Source organism: Corvus hawaiiensis, chromosome 13 (genome assembly GCF_020740725.1).
Source record: "Corvus hawaiiensis isolate bCorHaw1 chromosome 13, bCorHaw1.pri.cur, whole genome shotgun sequence".
In the NCBI taxonomy this organism is placed as follows: Eukaryota; Metazoa; Chordata; class Aves; order Passeriformes; family Corvidae; genus Corvus; species Corvus hawaiiensis.
The window spans coordinates 13013840-13032205 of record NC_063225.1 but is presented as its reverse complement, the minus strand read 5'-3'; the positions used below and the strand labels follow the sequence as shown (position 1 = coordinate 13032205).

The following is an 18366-nucleotide window of genomic DNA, read 5'->3' as shown; positions in this document are numbered from 1 at the left end:
CACTGGACCCACAGCATAGATTTACTGTGAACACACATCATCACAACACAGCATAGAGATCTTTGGGCACAGCTTCACAGAAACACAGATCCTAGCTACAGACAGACACGCAGACTTGTCCATAAATACAAGAGGAGTAGGAAGCACAGCCCTGGCCGGCACTCAGGATGCGGCAGGGACACCCGTATCAATCTTGCCCTCAGGCTTGTGCTCACAAGGCATTTACATAAATATGCATTAAATACTTTTCATTTTATATATAATAAAGATTTCTCCTTATTGGTTTCTAATAGTCCTGAATTGTTAAAATAGCAGTTTCTTTTACTCCCTGTCACCAAGACTTCAGAGCTGTACCCTGCCTGACCCTTGGGGATGAGAAAAAAAAAAACTGTGTGTTCTCCCTGCACACCTCTCTCAGGCTGGATCCCCAGGCTCCTGCCTGCCCCAGCCCAGCAGGGAAACATCCAAGGCCATGCCAAAGGGATGTTTCCTTGCAAGTGGCAGTCAAACCTGATGCCCTCACTACCCTTCTTTTCCACACTCATTCAGAATACTTTCTGCTTCTGCTAGTCTTCCTGCCATGGACTCTCTGGACCTGATTTTGGTGGCCAGCAGTGGGAATTGAGAGAGGAACAAGGAAGGAACAGAGAGGAGGTTGGTGGTTGTGATGGATCTGATTAATTTGGGCCCAGAATGCCTTTCTCTGAAGGCTGTGGGACAAAAAGTCACAAGGGAGCATCCGTCCCCTTCGGACTTACCACCCTAAAAGCCTTGGCTGTACCACTCCTCTAATGCTGCTGTCCCAGTGAGCACAAAGCCCTTGAGACACCAGTGCAGCACCATGTCCCCCCTCCATGGAGGTGCCATGCCAGTACCAAGACTGCATTGTTGTTCATTTAACAAGGCAAACATTCTTGCTGAATGGCAAAGAGCTGGCTTGTGGAGGAACAAAGCAGTCTCTTCCACACCACAGAGTCCTGTGGCCCTGGGACGTGGCTTCTTCTTTGCTACAGACTGCCAGCTGTGTGAGGTGCCATGCAGGAAGTTGGGCTGCGTTCAGGCTAGAAGTGCTTGCAGTGTGCTGTCCAGTGAGCCACTAATTTTGCTGATCCTTCTGACACAGAAGCTGCAGTTCCTCCATATTTTTCTCAGGAGGCAGTGGCTGCACCTGGCACACGTGACCAGAGAGAAGCTGGTCTGACAGAGCAGTGTCCCCCAACAGCTCCTTGCCTGTATGCTCTGGGTCCAACACCTCTCCCAGCAGCTCCTCTTCACAGGACACCAGGATCTCCTCGGACAGCCCAGACTGATCCACGCCAGTCATTACCCTGATACACCCCTCACCTGGCTTTGCTCTCTCCCCAACCAACCTCAGGTCAAACCCTTCACCACACTTTGGGTTTCCTGTGTTACTTGGCTCTAACATTTCCCCAGATGATTGTTCTTCATCCAGCTCCCCCATGCTCTCCTCTTCAGGGTTAGCATCCTCCCCTGCCAGCTCCTTCTTGCACAGCTCCAGGATCCTGCCTGGCTCTGGGCCCTTATTCCAGATCAGGGTCTCTGGGGCACTTGGCTCTGCTACTGACAGCCCAGACATGCCCCCCTCCACGTCAAGCCCTCTGCCTGGAGGCTGACTCTCTTCCGGCTCAGGGGACCGGCTAGTGAGTTGCTCTTCACTTTTTGGGGGGCTGATGGAAAGTTTCTCAGTGAAGCTGAAACGAGCACAGTTGTCCACAGAAGTTGGGGAGGACGGGCCTGCACTGGAGACGGTACTGGAGGGGCCACTGCTGTCTGCAAAGAAGAGTAAAAGTCTTAAAGCATGTAGCTGGTATTTCCCCACCTGAACTGTCACAGTCTACAGTGCAGTTCTACAACCGAGAGGTGAGAGCTGTCTACATGCCATGTGACCTGTCAGGGGCTTGCAGCTGGTCTTGGGCATTTTTGGCAGTTCAGCTGATGAAAACCCAAGCACACAGAGCACAATTCCATCCTGTAATCCAGTGCTATGTTGGCATACAGCCAAGAGCAGATTCTGTTGTCACAGTGCAAAATGTGGAGTATGATGTTTGGCTTCAACATGAAAACCAATTTCTTTCATTCCCTTACTATTATGTAACAATCCAAGCTTCAGTTTGCTCCTCCTAGTTCCTGACACACACAATCCCTGAGTGTTGAGTGAGAGTCAACACTAGAGAAAGAAATACTGATTGTCTACTAACGCTTATTCTTGCCTTATATTGCACAATGAGCAAAACTAGAGGACAGATCTAGATTGTATCTAATCCAATAAAGGAGGAGAATTAAACAACTGTTTTCAGCCAGACTGGTTTCCTGACCTTGCTGACTTCACAAACTTCCCTACCTCCCCACCACATTCGCCCCCGACTGAGAAGGGAGCACACTCACACCAAGGAGGCTTATCTGAACGCTGGCGCAACGGCAGGGCGGATGATGACAGGATTCGCTGGGACATAAAGGGGTCTCCTGGTATCTGGCTGCCAATCATTGAATCAAACAAAGCTTCAAGAAAAAAAATACACAGATCAGTAATATTCCAACAGACATAAAGGAATGGCTCGTAGCCCAGCAGTCATGAGCAGGCGCTCTGGGAAGAGCTGAAGACCAGTGCCAATTCAGAGCCATGCCTGCCCATCAGCTCCTGGCAACCTGAGGCTAAGATTTCTGAAGCTGGAGTTTGTATCCACATCACCGTACTCATCAGCTACAGTCAGACCTGACTGATTACTTGTCAAGTGAATGGCCTAGGATGGCTCTGAGCAGGGTCCCATGGCTCAGGGTCCTGGGCTAGAACACTCTGGGACAGGCTTCAGGGACTGTACTTATCTCCAGTCCTGTCAGGCTGATCTGTCCCGAGAATGTAAAAGACCAGGAGTGCTCCTTGCCTCGTCAGAGACAAGCCCACCTGACCGGTACCTGCGGTGGACTGGACGTGTGATTCGCTGCAACTCCTGCACACAGCTGTCAGGAACTCGTTGACCTGCCGCAAAGAGAGGGAGTTGTGCAGGGTCTCCAGGGGATAAATGGTGGGAACCATGGAACAGCCTTCAAAACCTGGAAAGAGACCCAATCAGAAAATGAATAGAGGAAACAGCAGGATAAATCCATGCAGGAGCACTCATGGCTGAAGGAGCTGGGCACTCTGGGAATCAAACAACAGGCACACTCAGGCCTCAGGTCATCTCTTCTAGCCCAAGAAAATCACCACGAAGCAATTCCATGCAAAAACAGATCTGAAAGCAAGCACCTGGGTACACATGGAGGGGAGAGGAGGAAAAGTATCTGGCAGCTGCCGTTTTTGCTGCTGAGCCTGGGACACTTAAAATACATAGCCATGACGGAGAGCTTGGCACAGTGCCCCCACTTATGGAAGCCAAACAGAATCGAAGTGGTGCCAACAGAATTTCCATCAAAGAGGTCCCACCGCTGGTGACACCCTGCCTGGCACAGCCCCCTCTCCCCACAGCAGGGAGTACACACTGCAGCAGCCACAAGGAGCCACAGAACCTCCCTGTCACAGCAGCCCCCCTGTGCACCCCTGACAGGCTGTGCCCAAAGGAAGGGCTGGGTAATGATTTGAATTATTTGTCCCCTTAACTAGACTTCACTGCCAGCAAACCCAGAATGAGCAGAAATAGGCATCTCAGCACGTAACAGACACTTGCTCAGAGCTAAGCTGCATCACAACCATTCAGAATAAATCCTTTGCTGCTCAAGCCAGCAGAGTGTCATAGCAAAGTATCTTCCTCTTCATCCCAGCTTCCTGGAAATGCCTTGTGGAACCAAGCCAACCTGAACTGTCTGAGGAGCAAGGAAGAAACAGATGAGTCCCTGGGTATATGGAAGGAGGCTGCCTCCTGCTCTGCACCTCTCAAGTTTAAAGGCCTCTCAACTCCTCAAGGTTCAGCTTCCCATTCTGTGACCCCCCAGTCTCCTCCAAAGACCTCAAAAAGACTCCGGAAAGGAACTGGGTTTGTTTCTACAGAGAAGGAAAAATACTCTGAAATGCAAAAAGTAAGAGAGCTCTTGATGCAATCTGTGGTGGGATGCCTGCCCAGCACACTGACAGGATAATACTGACCCCTGCAGCTTGGCAGCACCTCAGGAAAAGCCCTAGAGCACCTGTTTGTGAAGTGCAGACAGTTGTTCCAGTCACCTCCAGGACAGGCTCTGCTCCAATACCCCCACCTAACCCAGTTCTGCAAGAGGCAAGGAGCATGGGCCAGCAAAGGTGTTCACTACAGTAAGTAACAGCTGCTGGGGATAAAGAATCCTCCAGAGAGTTCACAAGGTTACCTATGCCACAAAGGGCCTACAAACATAATTCAAGACAGGAAGGATAACAAATCCTTGGCTAGGATGAAGAAATGTAAGCACAGGAAAAAGAACACATTCTTCTGTCCATTGCTGAGAAGTCCTGAGAGTGGAAGTGCTGAGTAAGGAAGAATGTACGTTCTTTATTTTCTCAGAGGCCTCCTGGGAGACAGAGCTAAAGGAAAAGGGTGAGGGCAAAGCTTAAAACAGTCATGGGAGATGGTTGTGGAGCAGCCCAGTATGAGGCTAATGTAATTTCACAACAGAATCTGGTTTGAGAAGGGCCAAAGTTGGCTTAGGTATTGGAGTCTCCAAAGAAAAAAATAAGTTTAAATATAAGATAGGGCAAAGCAATTTTGTTACAAGATACACTGGGGGCACCAATGGGGATCTGAGTGCTTGGGCTCCCCTCTAGTAAGATGAGGAAATCAAAGGTCCAGCATTAAAAGAAACATTAGACACTGACACACAGTCACACTGTTGTGAAATTATATACCTGTATCCCCACAGTGCCAGGTGCCTGCTCATTCAACTCTGCTCAGCACTGTGGCTCTGCACCACTCTCAAGCAAGCAGAGTAAAATGGCCAAAGTTTCCTCTTTCAAGGTGTAGGAGTACTGTGTTCAAGGTATCCCTCTCATTTGTGCATGGGACCCCACTTCCCTGCATACCTCCCTAGACCTGCTGAGCTGCTGGGGAGAGGCCAACAGAGGCTTCATTCCACCACAGCACAGCCAAGGCAGCAGCTACCACTACGGATCACAATCCCTACCTGTCTCCAGTGAAGGCTCCAACCACTGCTGCACCACACACAGTTAACAAAGAACCAACACCTTTGGGAAGGGGCAAGAAAAATAAAATGTGAGAGCAAGCCACAGGAACCGTCCCAGACTGACAGTCACCCTGTGCTGACTGTGCAGCTACTGCTGATGCTCCCCCAAACTCTCTCCTGGGGCCTGAAGGGCAGGAGTCTGTGATGCAGACAATGGCACAAGAAACTGGACAGAATTCCATCCATTTTGTACCAACATCCAACAGTAGCCCACAGAGGAAGGTCTGTGTGCCAGAGGTCTGTATGCCAGCTCTTCTGGAGTGAAGAAGCACATGTCCAGTCTCAGCACAAACAAAAGCACTCACCAGGCTCCTCTCTGAGATGCATGATCAGTCCACCCCTATTTTTTTGGACAAACTCCAACATGCCACATGTATATTGTATATGAAGGGTTACAAGTCTAGAGAGCACATGTGACTGTCTAGTCATGTGCCCCAAACATCAGGGACCCACAGCCCAGAATTGCTCTGGACATCGTGTGTCTCCTCCATATTCTCGTCTCCCCTTGAACTCAGTTAAGCTCCCAGCATCCCCAGGTACTGTGGTACGGAGCTTGGAAAAAAGACCACTTCTGTCCAAAGTGTCTCAGCTCACTCCATTAGAAACCTTCTCACTCCTGGAACTACACAGAACTGTGGATCCCCACCACTCCCCTCAGGCCACTCAGACCGCTATTACAAACATCCTTCCCAGATTTCTAATTTTTTTCTACCTTTTCCACATTGTCCCAAGTGGTGATGGTCAGATCAGAGCCCACTATATATAAGAGTTTGGGGCTGTTTCCCTTTGTCATTTAAATTTATTTACACTGGACATCACCTACTACTTTCCTGCTCACCATCACAGGGCCGCTCGCTCTCTGTTTCTCCACAGCTGACCTTTGGCTTCAGTACCAGTGTGAATCATTACCAACATGAACTTACTTCACACTATTCTTTTTCCCAGCTATGACCACACAGGTTCCCAGACATTCCTTCAGGGCTGCACTGTTGATCTTTCCAACTAAGGATGCCAACTGCATACTTTTGACTCACTGATGCTATCTTCTAATTCATGTTTCCTTTGTGTGGATAGAAGTACAGTGGAAAGCCAAGAGAAGACAGAAGAATGCAGTTTTCACAAGGAAGAAACCTGGGCTGTCAACTACATCTGCTCTGAGAAGAGCCTCAGCAGGAATCCCAAACACGTCAGTGAACTGTGGGCTTGCTGATGGACTGGGAAAACAGCATGAACTTGATGGCGGGGATTTGATTTCCAGCCAGGAGGGCTGCTGCACTGGTAAGGAGTTAGGTAAGGAGTACCTAACTCCTGTGTTCAGCTGTGTTAGGGCAGGATACACCTCCCAGCAGCCTGCTGCTGTCCAACGCACTGAGCTCATTTTCTCTCCCCACCTGAGCTCATGCACAAGGCCAAGACCTGCAGCAGGGAAAGCTCAGCCCTGGCTCTGGAGCAGTCTGCTGTGATCCAGCATCTCTTCCCTTGAAGCAATTCTGCTCCTCTTTAGCATTTGTTGCAAGGAGACCAAGGAATTGTCCTAATTACATGTGAAAAGCAACTGCTGTCTCCAAATTGCCTGCCTGACAGAAAGGGCCTTGTCAAGGAAAAACAGACCATGTAAGAAAAATTCTCATCTTCCAGGCTCTGAAAATGTTCGGTCCTGCTGCTTCACTACACAGAAGGCTGTACTGTCTGTGCCCCTTCCACCTGTGGGTCAGAATGGAAAAGGGGGTCCATGCATCACACCACACAGCTCAGCAAGCCACATGCTCGAGCAGCTTCTATGGTGCAGGTAAACCTCAGCAGCCAGCCCCAGCTCGCTGCCTCGTTCAGGGAGCAGCAATCTTTCCGCCTGTGTGCAAAGCACCAAGGCTTCCATGCACCAGACCTCCTGTCCGTGGCAGAGGCTGAAAAACACCAGAGAAACAGCAGCAAGCCTTGATTTGTAACATCTGGATTCAATGCTGAACTCGCCTACCTCTTCCCACCAGAGACAGGACACGCTGAGAGGCCCTATCAGGCAGGACAGATGCCATGCAGTGCAGCCACACACAAGCTCAGCTCTACCCTGTCTTAACTCAGTCTCTCTAGATATAACACACCCACAAGCACTCACTTCCTCAAAATTTCCACAGCAAGTTCACTCAGCTTGTGACCAGCTGCAGCACCTCCTTAACCTCTTCTTCCCATACTCTCACTACTCACTTTGGTTCCTCCACTGCTAAGGGGACACCCTGTGGCAGCTCACCAAGACCTGCACAGGGCATCCTGCCAGCAGGACACCCCATTGATAGGAGCTCAGGCCCTACCCTGAAGGGATCTTAAGGGCTTACCCTGGCTAAAGGAAAGAGGCAACAAACAATTGCCAAAGATGGAAAGAGCAGTTACAGCCACATGGGGAGCACAGGCTCCGTGTGGCCTAAGGCTCCAAAACTGCTGGTACAACAGCCCCCACAGCTTGCTGCAGCAGCAGCCCAGAGACCTTGGGGATTCGGTGACGGAAACACTTTCCTTTTTTTAGAAGCAAAGCATACTTTGCACTCTCAAGCAGACAGTGGTCTCTGCTCAGCTACAAGAGCACGGGACAGAGGCAGCTGCAGCGTGCAGTACCGTAAAGACACTCCAAGTCATCCTGCCCTGAGATCAGCCAGCTCCTGAAGAGGCGCAGGTGGTAGGAGCAGTGATGCAGGTGATGGGCTAGGGTGGCATCCAAGGAGATGGTCCGGCTCGTGGCACAGTCAGAGGAAAAACGGCGTAGCAACTGGGCAACGTGCTGGTGCTCCAACACATCTGGAGGAAAGTGGCCATAGAGAGTGAGAGGAGAGGGGCAGGTACAGCTGGGGACAGAGAAACTGTGGAGATGTGGGGATGGAGCTGCCAGCACCAGGGCCGCTGGGTGAGAAGGACCCACACCACACACTAAGCCAAATCCCTCCCACAGCGAGCAGGTCAGGAATGCCCTTAAGGGTTACGTCCCCGCAGTGACACCAGGGCAGACCAGACTCCCACCCAGCCCAGGCACTGCCCAGCTCCAGCACAGGGCAGTACCTGAGCAGCGAGGGTTCATCTTTGCAAGTGAAAGTCTGAAAAGTGAATAAATTTTAGGACACATTCCAAGTCCAATGCAGTTCGGGTTTGGCTAGATAAGAAAGATCAGGCTCGGGGCCAGACTCGCCCTCCCACAGCAGAGACGAGAAATCCAGACTGCCAACAGTGTGTTCTAGTCCTGCATCCAAGCACAGCCAGGCACATCAGCACGTAAAGAGAGCAAATGGCCCAGCATCAAACGAGCAGAGGCTGTGCAAGGGACCTGAGGGACAGCAGGGTCTGACTGAGAGCCGAGTGATGAGAGTGCAGAAGAACAGAGTGAGCACAGAAGCACTGACCTTCCCTCTCTTTGAGAACAGCCCCATGCAATCTTCTGTGATATCCTTGCATGGCAGACAAGACACCAGCATACAGGCATATATTCTCCCTATACACAGCCTCAGGACTCATGTCACCCAAGACCTGCGTGACCAGGGCATCTGGCCTGATGCTGTGCTTGACCACTACCCTGGTTCACCCATTCCATTTCACCACACAGAGGCAGCTCTCCAGAAACAAAATGCACTCAGAGCTGGGAACAGTTTTTGCATTCAATTTTTTGTAAGTGGTTCATGGGGTAAACATCCCTCCTGCTCAAAGCAGTGCCAATCCTAGACCAAATATCCCTGACTTTTGAGCTCTCACCTGCTGGACCCCTGTCTTTGTTTTCTTGATTAAGAAGCACTTTGCCATTAGAAATATTGATCGGACTTTTGGGAGAAACATGATGCCCAGTTTCACCCTGTCATATCTGGAGCAGGGGCAACTGCTTTACAGCATGTCTTAGGAAAGGCTGGAACTTGGTACAACCTTTGCAGGCAAGATAGAACAACACACCCTGCTGACATACACCATGTGAGCTCAGATGGTGTCCAGACATACAGACAAACCAAGCAGCTGGCCAATCTGAGAAAAGCAAAACCAAGCAAACACAGAGAATAGGTTCCCTCTAGTTATTTGAAATAGTAAAGCCACAGTGAGCTGCCCTTTTCCATTTCATCCGTCCTAAAACTTTGATTTTCAGAACAGTCTTCTGAATTCCATTCATCTTCCAGATTACACCAAGCAGGACGTCTTCATATTCACAAGTTGCCTTGATCACGTAAGGCAGAAATATTTGGTAGTGTTCAGTGATCTCCTTTGGTTCCAACTTGTCTCAGCAGCAGGAGCCATGCAAGAGGAGGGGTACTGTGAAACCTTTTTAAAAGTATCTGTGCAAGAGTTGGAGAGTAAACACTGGTTCAAGGCACCTGCTACAACAGAGCTAGTGGCCTATAACCTCACAGACTCACACTTTGGTTGTCAGGTTAGTAGCAACATGGAGCAGAGATAGTGAGTTAGCAGAAGCTCTGTCAGTTATCTGTCACCAAGCCTTTCCAGAGCTACAGGCAGGATGAGGTGAAGCAGGTGATGCCACCCCAGGTAGCGCAATGCCCATCCCCTCCCCCCCAAGCCAGCACCGTCCACCAACAGCAGACGAGCGAGAGCTCTGGAGAGACACAACTCACAGGGTAACATCTGCAGAAAAGGTGAGCCTACCTGTGCCAACGTCACCACGCTTGGAGGAACCAGAGGACCAGCCTAACAGACAGGTTTGACAACAGGAGGCCATAAGGCTACCAGTACTCCTGACATGAAACACCATGTGCACTTCCTTCTTTCCTACCGTACACTAGGCCCTCCTAGGTGACACACAGCTGTCCTAGGGCTATTCTTGTTTTCATTCTGCAAATCTGCAGTGTAGAAACTGAGGACCTAAGCTGCTGATGCTTTATGATATGGAATGGGTGTCAGCCCCCAATCCAGTGGTATTCTCCCCCTGATCCCCACCCTCCCAAAAGGGAGCATGACAGAAGGCCTTAATGCCACAGTGGAGTTAAAGGCTGCTTTAGCAGCGCACTCACAGAGCCATGGCTTTTACCTTTTCACCTGGGACAAAAACACCTCAGGGGAAAGCAGAGGCACCACTGAGCAGTAACAGGGTATGTGTGAGCACATTAGTCAAAAGGAGACAATGGAGGAAGGTGAAGCATGTTTGGACACCAGATACACAAACACAAAAAAACCACAAGAAGGCTGAGAGGAGAACATGTGCAAAGGAAACTGAACGTGAGCATAGGGTTAGAAGTGTGAAGGAACATCAAATCAAGAAAGCAAACATACCATTAGTCGGATGCTTTGCAAACGACACAGAAAATCGTTTTACGGCTGGCATAGACAAGAGCTCTGAGGAAATAAAAACAGATCATCTCAGTTAACAGCCTGCTTCAAAGGATCCCCCGACCTTCATACACTTGGTTACCCTTTCAGGTTCACCTTCCTGACCCCCACAACGGCTGCTCCCACGGGCACTGCTGTAGCACCCGACACTCTGCCTGTGGGTCTGACTGAACCATTCTGCATCTCCCCAGCCCTTGCACCGCCCTGCCAGGGTCTCCCCGACACTACACACTCAGCCACACTCTCCATCACTCCCAGTCAGCAGCTCACACCTTCCCACCACACCAGGCTCACTCCAGTGCAGAATGCAGCCAGGCCATGCTCGCAGCCACCAGAGCACACGGCCCAGCAAGTAGCAGCACCACAGGAAGATTGTTCTCAGGATTCACCTCTGCCCAAGGAAAACAAACACTGTTCTGCAGAGGGACTACAGAGTTCCAGCACAGGTACAGCTCAAAACAACCTCTTAATGCAAGCTCTACAGAGCTATTTATGAATTTTAAGGTAAATCACCTGAGTAGGGAAGAAGCAAAAGACCCATGAAGACATGCCTCTACAGTTCTTTGCTCAAAACATTTCAGTACAGGGCAAGGATACGCCTGTCAGAGTGGTCCTCAGGCTTCTCCTGGCCATGCCCCAGGCCAGGCCAAGCTCTCCCATACAAATCACACATCCGAAAGACAGTGCAAGGACAGACACTGTGCATCTCATGGGGTGCAAACAGATAGGCTTTAAAGGACATAGATTAAGCTCTGTATGCACACACACACACACACCAAAAAAAAAAAAAAAAAAGCTGGAAACTTTTTTTCCCCACACACTGGAAATTCCTCAGCTATCATGAAAAACAATGGCCTGGATCAGACCATCTATATGTGGGATTTTATGTGAGATTCCAGCCAATCATACCTTTTGCTGCTATTTGGGATCTTTCAGGAAATAGTAGAAAACTCTTTCATTTCTCTTTCATGTTTCATGCATCCATTCTCCCTAGCCCACAGAGTCTGTACACCTATTCCTCTCATCAGTGCACCAATGCACGCTCCACACCCCCAATGTGCTCCTATAGCTACATGCAGTGGCTTGGCCAAATAATGTATCTAAACCATCTCTCATTGAAATTTCCTCCACTAGTGTACCAGCCCTAAAAATTGTTTTTCTTTATTTAAACTCAACAAGCAGCACGACAATCTTCCCTACATCCCTTAGAAGTGTCTAAGCCCTGGAGCTGCAGTCAGTTGGTGACCATCTCCATCCCACCCACACCTCCCCCTGCCCTGAGGGCACATCAACTGAAATGGCACTGACCCAGTTTACTGGATCCCTGGTTTCAGGTAAGCCAACTTGAAATCACAACCATCCATGGACTTTCCCTCAGCTTGAGGTTGAGAAAACTTTCTGCTGAAGTGTTCCTTAGCCCTCCTCCAGCTCCAAGCAAAAAGACTTCAGAAATAAGGGCCCTTGAAACTTCCCTGGAACAAGGCAAGTTAACATTGCTGAAGTGCTATATGCCACACACTGCACCTTGAAGCATCACAGCCATGAAAAACTATTGAAGAGTACATGCAAAAATATGCTGCTTTTCAACAGCAGTTATTAGTTTAAAGAGTGTGAAAAAGGTTGTTCTCCAAGAGTCTGCTGTAGCTGCAGTGCCACTGACTGCAACCACTGTAGTGATGTTTGGTTTAAATTCCATTGCTCAGCATTTCAATAGTACTCATTTAAGCAGAAACATGGGCTCATTTCACATTCCAAACTACCTTCCCCAGAAGCTAAATGTCCTTCTGCCTGCTTGTTTTCCCAAGCCCCTGACTCCTTCCCCCCAGCAGCCCTTATTGCAGCACGGTGCTGACAGCAGAGGGTGTCAGGGCATGCCAAGGAACATGAAAACAGAGGTATAACATCAAGATTTATAATTCTGAGCTGTGTTGGACACATGCTAGTCAACCAAGTCTGCATTTTAGGTACTCGAGGGTACAACTGCATCTCAGCACACAGAGACCTTGTCAGTGAATTCAGGCTTATGCAGCAGGAGTCCATGAGCTCAAATGCCTGTAGCCAGCTGCAGGCATGTCCTGCTACACAGCCTACAGAGACAGGCAGCCCAGCACCAGGACCGAGCAGATCTTTTCCATGCCCAGCTGGGCACAGAGCAGTCTCTGATGCTTTTCCCTGAGAATCAGTGCTGTCTTGTGCTCCCACTCCTTGCAGAGTCAGGAAAGAACAGCAGTCAGGGCCCTTGCTGGCCTTTTCAGCGGCTCCACTGTGACTCACACCCTGGTCTTGCGCCAAACATCGTGAGCTTATTCTGCAACCTGTGAGTAGCCAGTACTTGCTGCCTGGGGCAGCTCAGACTGGTACAGCGGGGTTGAGAACACGCCCACCTCACCCTCCCTGTCACTGTCATTCACAGCCCACTGTGTGCTAGCGAGTGCCCTGAGGTGAGAACCAGCTCAGTTTTCTCTTACACAAGAAAAGCAGCACAGGCAGCCAGTGTACATAATGGCACTTACAGGGTTCCAACAGGGCTGAGAACTGGTACAACGTCTTTCCATCCTGATTTGCTAGGCCATTTTCCTTACTTCAAAATTGGACAAAAATCCAAATGAACCAACCTCCTGTCTTCCCCAGATTACTGCCTTAATCCTCTTCCCACCTAGAAATCCAGCAGTGTTAGTGTTCCTTGTGATCCCAATAAGAAAGGCACTCAGATTCTGTATTGATTAAAATACCAAAAAGATAAGACATCCAAGACAGACAATCTGACATCTATCCACTCAAATGCTGGGAAACCTTAGGTGGATTTCCAACCTCGTCAGAGTATGCTGTGCAGACCCTGTCTATGGAGCTCCTCAAATCAGTGCCCCAACAAATGGTATGTGAATCAGTACCTAAGCAGTCTGAGTGAGTGTCTTTCCTATTGGGACCACAATGGACACTTGCATTTATGCATTACACCCTCCAGCTGTTCCAGGACGGCTCAGTCTGTCCCTGTGCCCCAACTTCTTTGCAAATAACAACCCTCTGCTGTTCCCTGCACATGGCACCAAGTGCTGCTGGCAGGTCAGGGTGCAGCTGCAGCACCTGCACCCATGGGCATAGAGCAACGTTTGTAACCATGGCCCCAATGCCTTCACCAGATTGTCTTGCTGACCCTCCTGGCAGTTTTTGCACAGAAACCAGACTTTTCAGTCCTTCTGCAGTACTTCATCCAAGCAACTCACTTATCTCAAGCCTTTCAGGCATATTGCCCTTGCTTCCTGAGAGCTACCTCAGACTCTGCTGCGTGCTCAGCCTTGCTCTAGTGCCCATTTTATCCACACCCAAGCATATCATTCTGCCTTTGGGATGGCTTCACCTTCCATAGGGTACTGTCCCAAAAAGAGCTTCATTTAGCATCAGCAAGATCACCAAGGTAAGCAAGATGATGTGATCTGCTGTGTTTCCATACCAGGACAAACCTATTTAATATCTGGACCAAAAAAATCCTCCTTCACAACAGCAAGTAGTATTAAAACATCAGACTAAAATCAGACCACAGCAATACCACACATCAGCCTAAAACTCCTCTCACAATGCCAGCTCCAACACACTGTCCTAGCAAGGATCACGATTTCTTGGGATATGGCAAAATTTATCATTGTAGACGCGGTGAATACACACATTCAACTGTCACCGTTTTCAGCAGTGCCAGTCTGTGCTGCAGGCGCATCTTGAGACACCAATGTCCACAAAGTACCACCCTGCTGCCAGGGAACACACATACCGTCTTTGTACGTCAGGCTGCTGGCAAACTTTTTGCCATGGCTGCGTGCGTAGTCCTGGAGGTTGGGGGCACTGGAGGAGCCTCCCAGCACAGTGGTGCTAAACAGCCCGGTGCACTGTGACCCTGGAAAGGCAGGGAAGGTGTTAGTAACACATACCCACTGCATGCAACTACAGAAAAGCAGGGTTAGTGAAAGGATGAAGAATGAACTGGCCACTTCACAAGCAATCTCAGGAAAAAACATGATGCCTGGAAGCACAGGGAGGCCATGTTCTCCATTCTAAATTCCAGTGCCAAATGCAGAGCAGATAGCCCAAACCTGAGCACCAGGAAAGTTCCTAAAACTCCATCCATGGGTTTACTTCCGTTGACTTCCTTGCCCTGACCTGGGAGAAACACCTTCACCCCCTTCAGGCAGCAAAGCTACACACTCATGTCAGAACAGTCAGGATGCCAAACCACCCATGTTCATGTCACAGAGCTTCATTGCTCTGCTCTTCTGCCCTTTCTCTTTGGAAAGCTCCTTTTTGTGTAGGACACTGAGGAGAGTAAAGAACTGTCTGATCTATGGATCAGACAGTGTGGATTCATCTCCTGTCAAACAAGCAGGAAAAGTACTGTCACCAGAGGGCTTACGTTCACAAGCTTGTACTTCACAGACATGCTTTACTCAGTCATGTCTCACTGCTCCAGCATAGGAGCAACTGGTCCATGAATGAGCCTTGCAAAGCACCAGATGTGCACACAGCATGGAACTTTGCCTACCCACTGTCCAGGAACATGGCATGCAAAGTGGAAGGCAACCTCATTCCTGGGGCTTTGGCTTTGCTTCTCCAAGGTACAATGCTCTGAAGACTGACTTGACTTTGTGCGATATTTAGGGAACACCAGGCATTTGAAAGAGGATTCTTTCCACTGACTGAGGAAAGCAATTGTGAGTCAAGACAAAACCTTATTATGGGCCAGACACAGCCACTGATTGGCTGTAAATTCTCTGCTAAACTGTCTTGCTGCTGCATTCTGTGCCGAGAATACAGACTGCTCGACCCAACATTACTCCCACGTACAAAAGGCTTCCAGAAACAAGCAGGTTGATCTGGCTCCACCTTGTCTGCCAAAAAGCCTGCAACACTGTATAATAGTATTTATCTGGAACAGTGCAACTGTTACTGCTGTGAAAGAGAGACTGCCTACATTGGAAGCAGCTCTTGATTCTACAATACTGCATCACAGCATGATTTAGGTTGGAAGGAGCCTGAAGCTTCTTTCCCAACACCCCAGCAGGACCAACTCGAATCAGCTTGCTAGGGTTTGTCAAGTTGTCAATACCTCCAAGAAAGGAAATTTCACAACCTCTCTGGGCCCCTGCTCTAACATCTGGCACATTCACGGTGGGTGAAAAATTTGTTCCTCCCAGCTAATTGGAATTTCTTATGCTGCAACTTGTGTTTGTTGGTTCTCAACCAACCAGCACAGGGCTTTGAGGACAATCTGTCTCCGTCCTCTCTGCAACCTCCCATTTAGATGGGGAAAGAGCATTAAGGTCTCCAGTCCCCACAAGTTCTAATCTGAACAAGCATGGCTCTCAGTTTCTCCTCCAACGTCATGTGCTCCAGGCTTCCAATCTATTTCCACTGCCCCCCAGTAGGCTCACAATCCTGATACACACACCCTCCATGCCCCAGCGAGCCCAGGGCAGGACAGCAGAGCTCAGGCACTCACAAGAGGTGAAGAGACGGAAAGAGCCAAACCCCTCAGCGGGACAGCTGTACTGCAGCTGATGCAGCCTAGCACACCGTCAGCCTTCCCTGGTGTGAGGACACATTGCTGCCTCACATCCACTCGTTGCTCTTTGGGACACCAGCTCTGTGTCTGCAAAGATCCTTAAGCCAGAGCTTCTTTGGAGAAAACACAGAGATCCTGAGCATTGAACTGTTCATGTGTAAGCCCAGGCTGAGCTGAGGACATCTGCTCCTGGGGTGACCAAAAGGGTTCTTGCGGCACCGAACTGCAGTTGCTCCTGCACTGCAACACTGCTGGTGGCTTTCCACAGCACAGACTAGCACATACGTGCCCTTGGACATAAAAGAAGTCTTACCTGCAGGGTCACTGATACACAAGCCTTAGAAAATTTCCTCCTAATGCCTTAAATTGATGCTAAGTACAGACTCAGCATGAATTGGAATCTGTCAGAATACAAATGAAATTTTGTCATGCATCAGACAGGATGATGCTCCTACTTGCACTTCCATGGTTTAAAAACAAACAACAAAAACCACCCAACAGATTCATTTACTGGCAGATAAAAATGGAACATCAGAGTTTTAGGACTGTATATTTTGAGCAACCTTGTGCCGTTAATCACTAAGCTAAGGATACCCCAGTGTTTCTGCTGTCCTGCTGCAGACAGAGGCATTTTGCTAGTGCCCTTAAGCCAGAAGAGAATTTACAAAGACGACTCCATGGACAACAGCAATCATTTACAGTGAACTCCAGGAGACGGCTGTACCCAAAGTAACCACACACACACACACACACACATATCCTAAAGAACACAATGGCCATTTGGATTTAAATGTAGCAACACGTGCTAGAAATTCACTGTATGTGCTGGATATTTTCTGTGCATTTAATTTTCATATGTTCATTCAATGTGTCAGATGTTTAAAAATAGTCATTCTTGGTTTCTGTCTGGGAATCTCAGCACAAGGCTTCATGCCACAGGCAGTGCACCACCTCTACTGCTCGAACAGCCAGCAGTGATTTTACTCCGTTTTGAAGGGTTCTTGTAAGCAAAGAAAGGTACTGAAACTTCTCTCGGCTTTTCAAGCTAGAAGCACACACACTATGGCAAACAATTCACAGCAATGCACTTGATGCTGCCCAGAAAAATGTGTCACACTCCAAAGCACAGACAAAGCAAGCTGCAGCCACCTATTTTCAAAATTACAGTGGAGGCACTGTTCTGGAATGTATGGCAGCAGGGCAGGGCTACTGCAGGAGCTCTCTCCTGCTCCCTGCTCCTGCATGCCTACACATATGAGGTTACACCTGGACAGACCTTCCATTTTCCAAAGATAATGACAACCAGGCACTGACTGACAAGGTCAGGCAACAGGGGGTATGCTCAGCTTCAGAAAACTAAGAAACAGCAGGTAGTGCCTGAATGAACCCCATCATAACACAGCTGCTGAGACAAGCATTAAAGCCAAAGTTCAAGCTTCCATGAGTTCTGTATTATCTCTTAGAGAGAGAACACGTTTCAACTCCTAAACAGGCAAGATTTTAGATTTCTATAAAACAATCAGGAAAGGAATCAGGAAGATTCCTTGAAGAGCTTGACTTGTACAGGTAAAGAGGCATTGTTCTTCATAGCAGGCCACAGGTGAAAAAAACCTCACAGAAACACAGATATTCTAATCACCAACTGTTGTGCAAGCTGGTGTGGTACAAGAGGTCTCTCCTGCTCAATCCTTCCACGCCTGCAAGACTCTACAGAGGAGAACGATGGCTCGGCTGGTGGTCTATGTCACAGATCAGATCTATCAGTTCCTACTCAAGGTTTTGTCTCTTCAGAGCTTCACAGCCGGGACAGTAACCAGCACAGGCTTCCCAGCAAGGCACATGAAGCAAGAGTCTGAAATTAAACCTGTCAGGATCATATTTCAGATTTTGTTGTCGAGGAAAAGTAGTACTGAACAAAGGTGCAGAAAAGCAGTGGTCTTCTCTATTGCCAAAACAGACATTCCTCAAAAACTTGGAAAAGGCTGTAGTCCAAGGGCTGTAATATCTGCTTTCCAGGGCACAGGCCTTCTGGTAGTTGCACATCCAAACAGTAAAACCAGTCTGCAGTACCATTTGATGTATTCAGTAATTCTCCAAGCAGAAGCACCTCCTTGACTATGTGCCATTTCAGAAATTCCCATATTCATCCATATGGACTCACAAAATACCCACAAGTTTCTTCAAGCCTAAGCACAGCAGTTTGTCACAGCTCACTGAATCTTGCAGTGGCACTGGGAAAGGCAGAGATAAGTAAAATAACACATTCAAAAATTACCACGGCCAAGGCTACTGTCCCTTTATGAAAATAATATACATCAGACATTCCTATTTAGATTTTTCCAGCTGGC

The 18366-nt window shown here is 48.8% G+C and overlaps 1 protein-coding gene across 13 annotated transcripts in view; it reads right to left on the bottom strand.

The window, feature by feature from the left end:
- The window catches only part of PPIP5K1 (diphosphoinositol pentakisphosphate kinase 1), a 44972-nt gene continuing 26606 nt past the window's right edge, over positions 1-18366 (bottom strand). For 6 of the 13 annotated variants that reach the window (XM_048317497.1, XM_048317501.1, XM_048317499.1 and 3 more), the window contains 6 exons: positions 14234-14356; positions 10411-10473; positions 7771-7950; positions 2935-3072; positions 2407-2520; positions 1-1791 (listed from right to left, as the gene is read on the bottom strand). In XM_048317497.1, coding sequence (XP_048173454.1) covers positions 1097-1791; positions 2407-2520; positions 2935-3072; positions 7771-7950; positions 10411-10473; positions 14234-14356 — 1313 coding nt within the window. In that variant the 3' untranslated portion in view covers positions 1-1096. The remainder of the gene's footprint in view (positions 1792-2406; positions 2521-2934; positions 3073-7770; positions 7951-10410; positions 10474-14233; positions 14357-18366) is intronic. The other 7 variants (XM_048317510.1, XM_048317504.1, XM_048317508.1 and 4 more) reach the window with 6 other exon arrangements.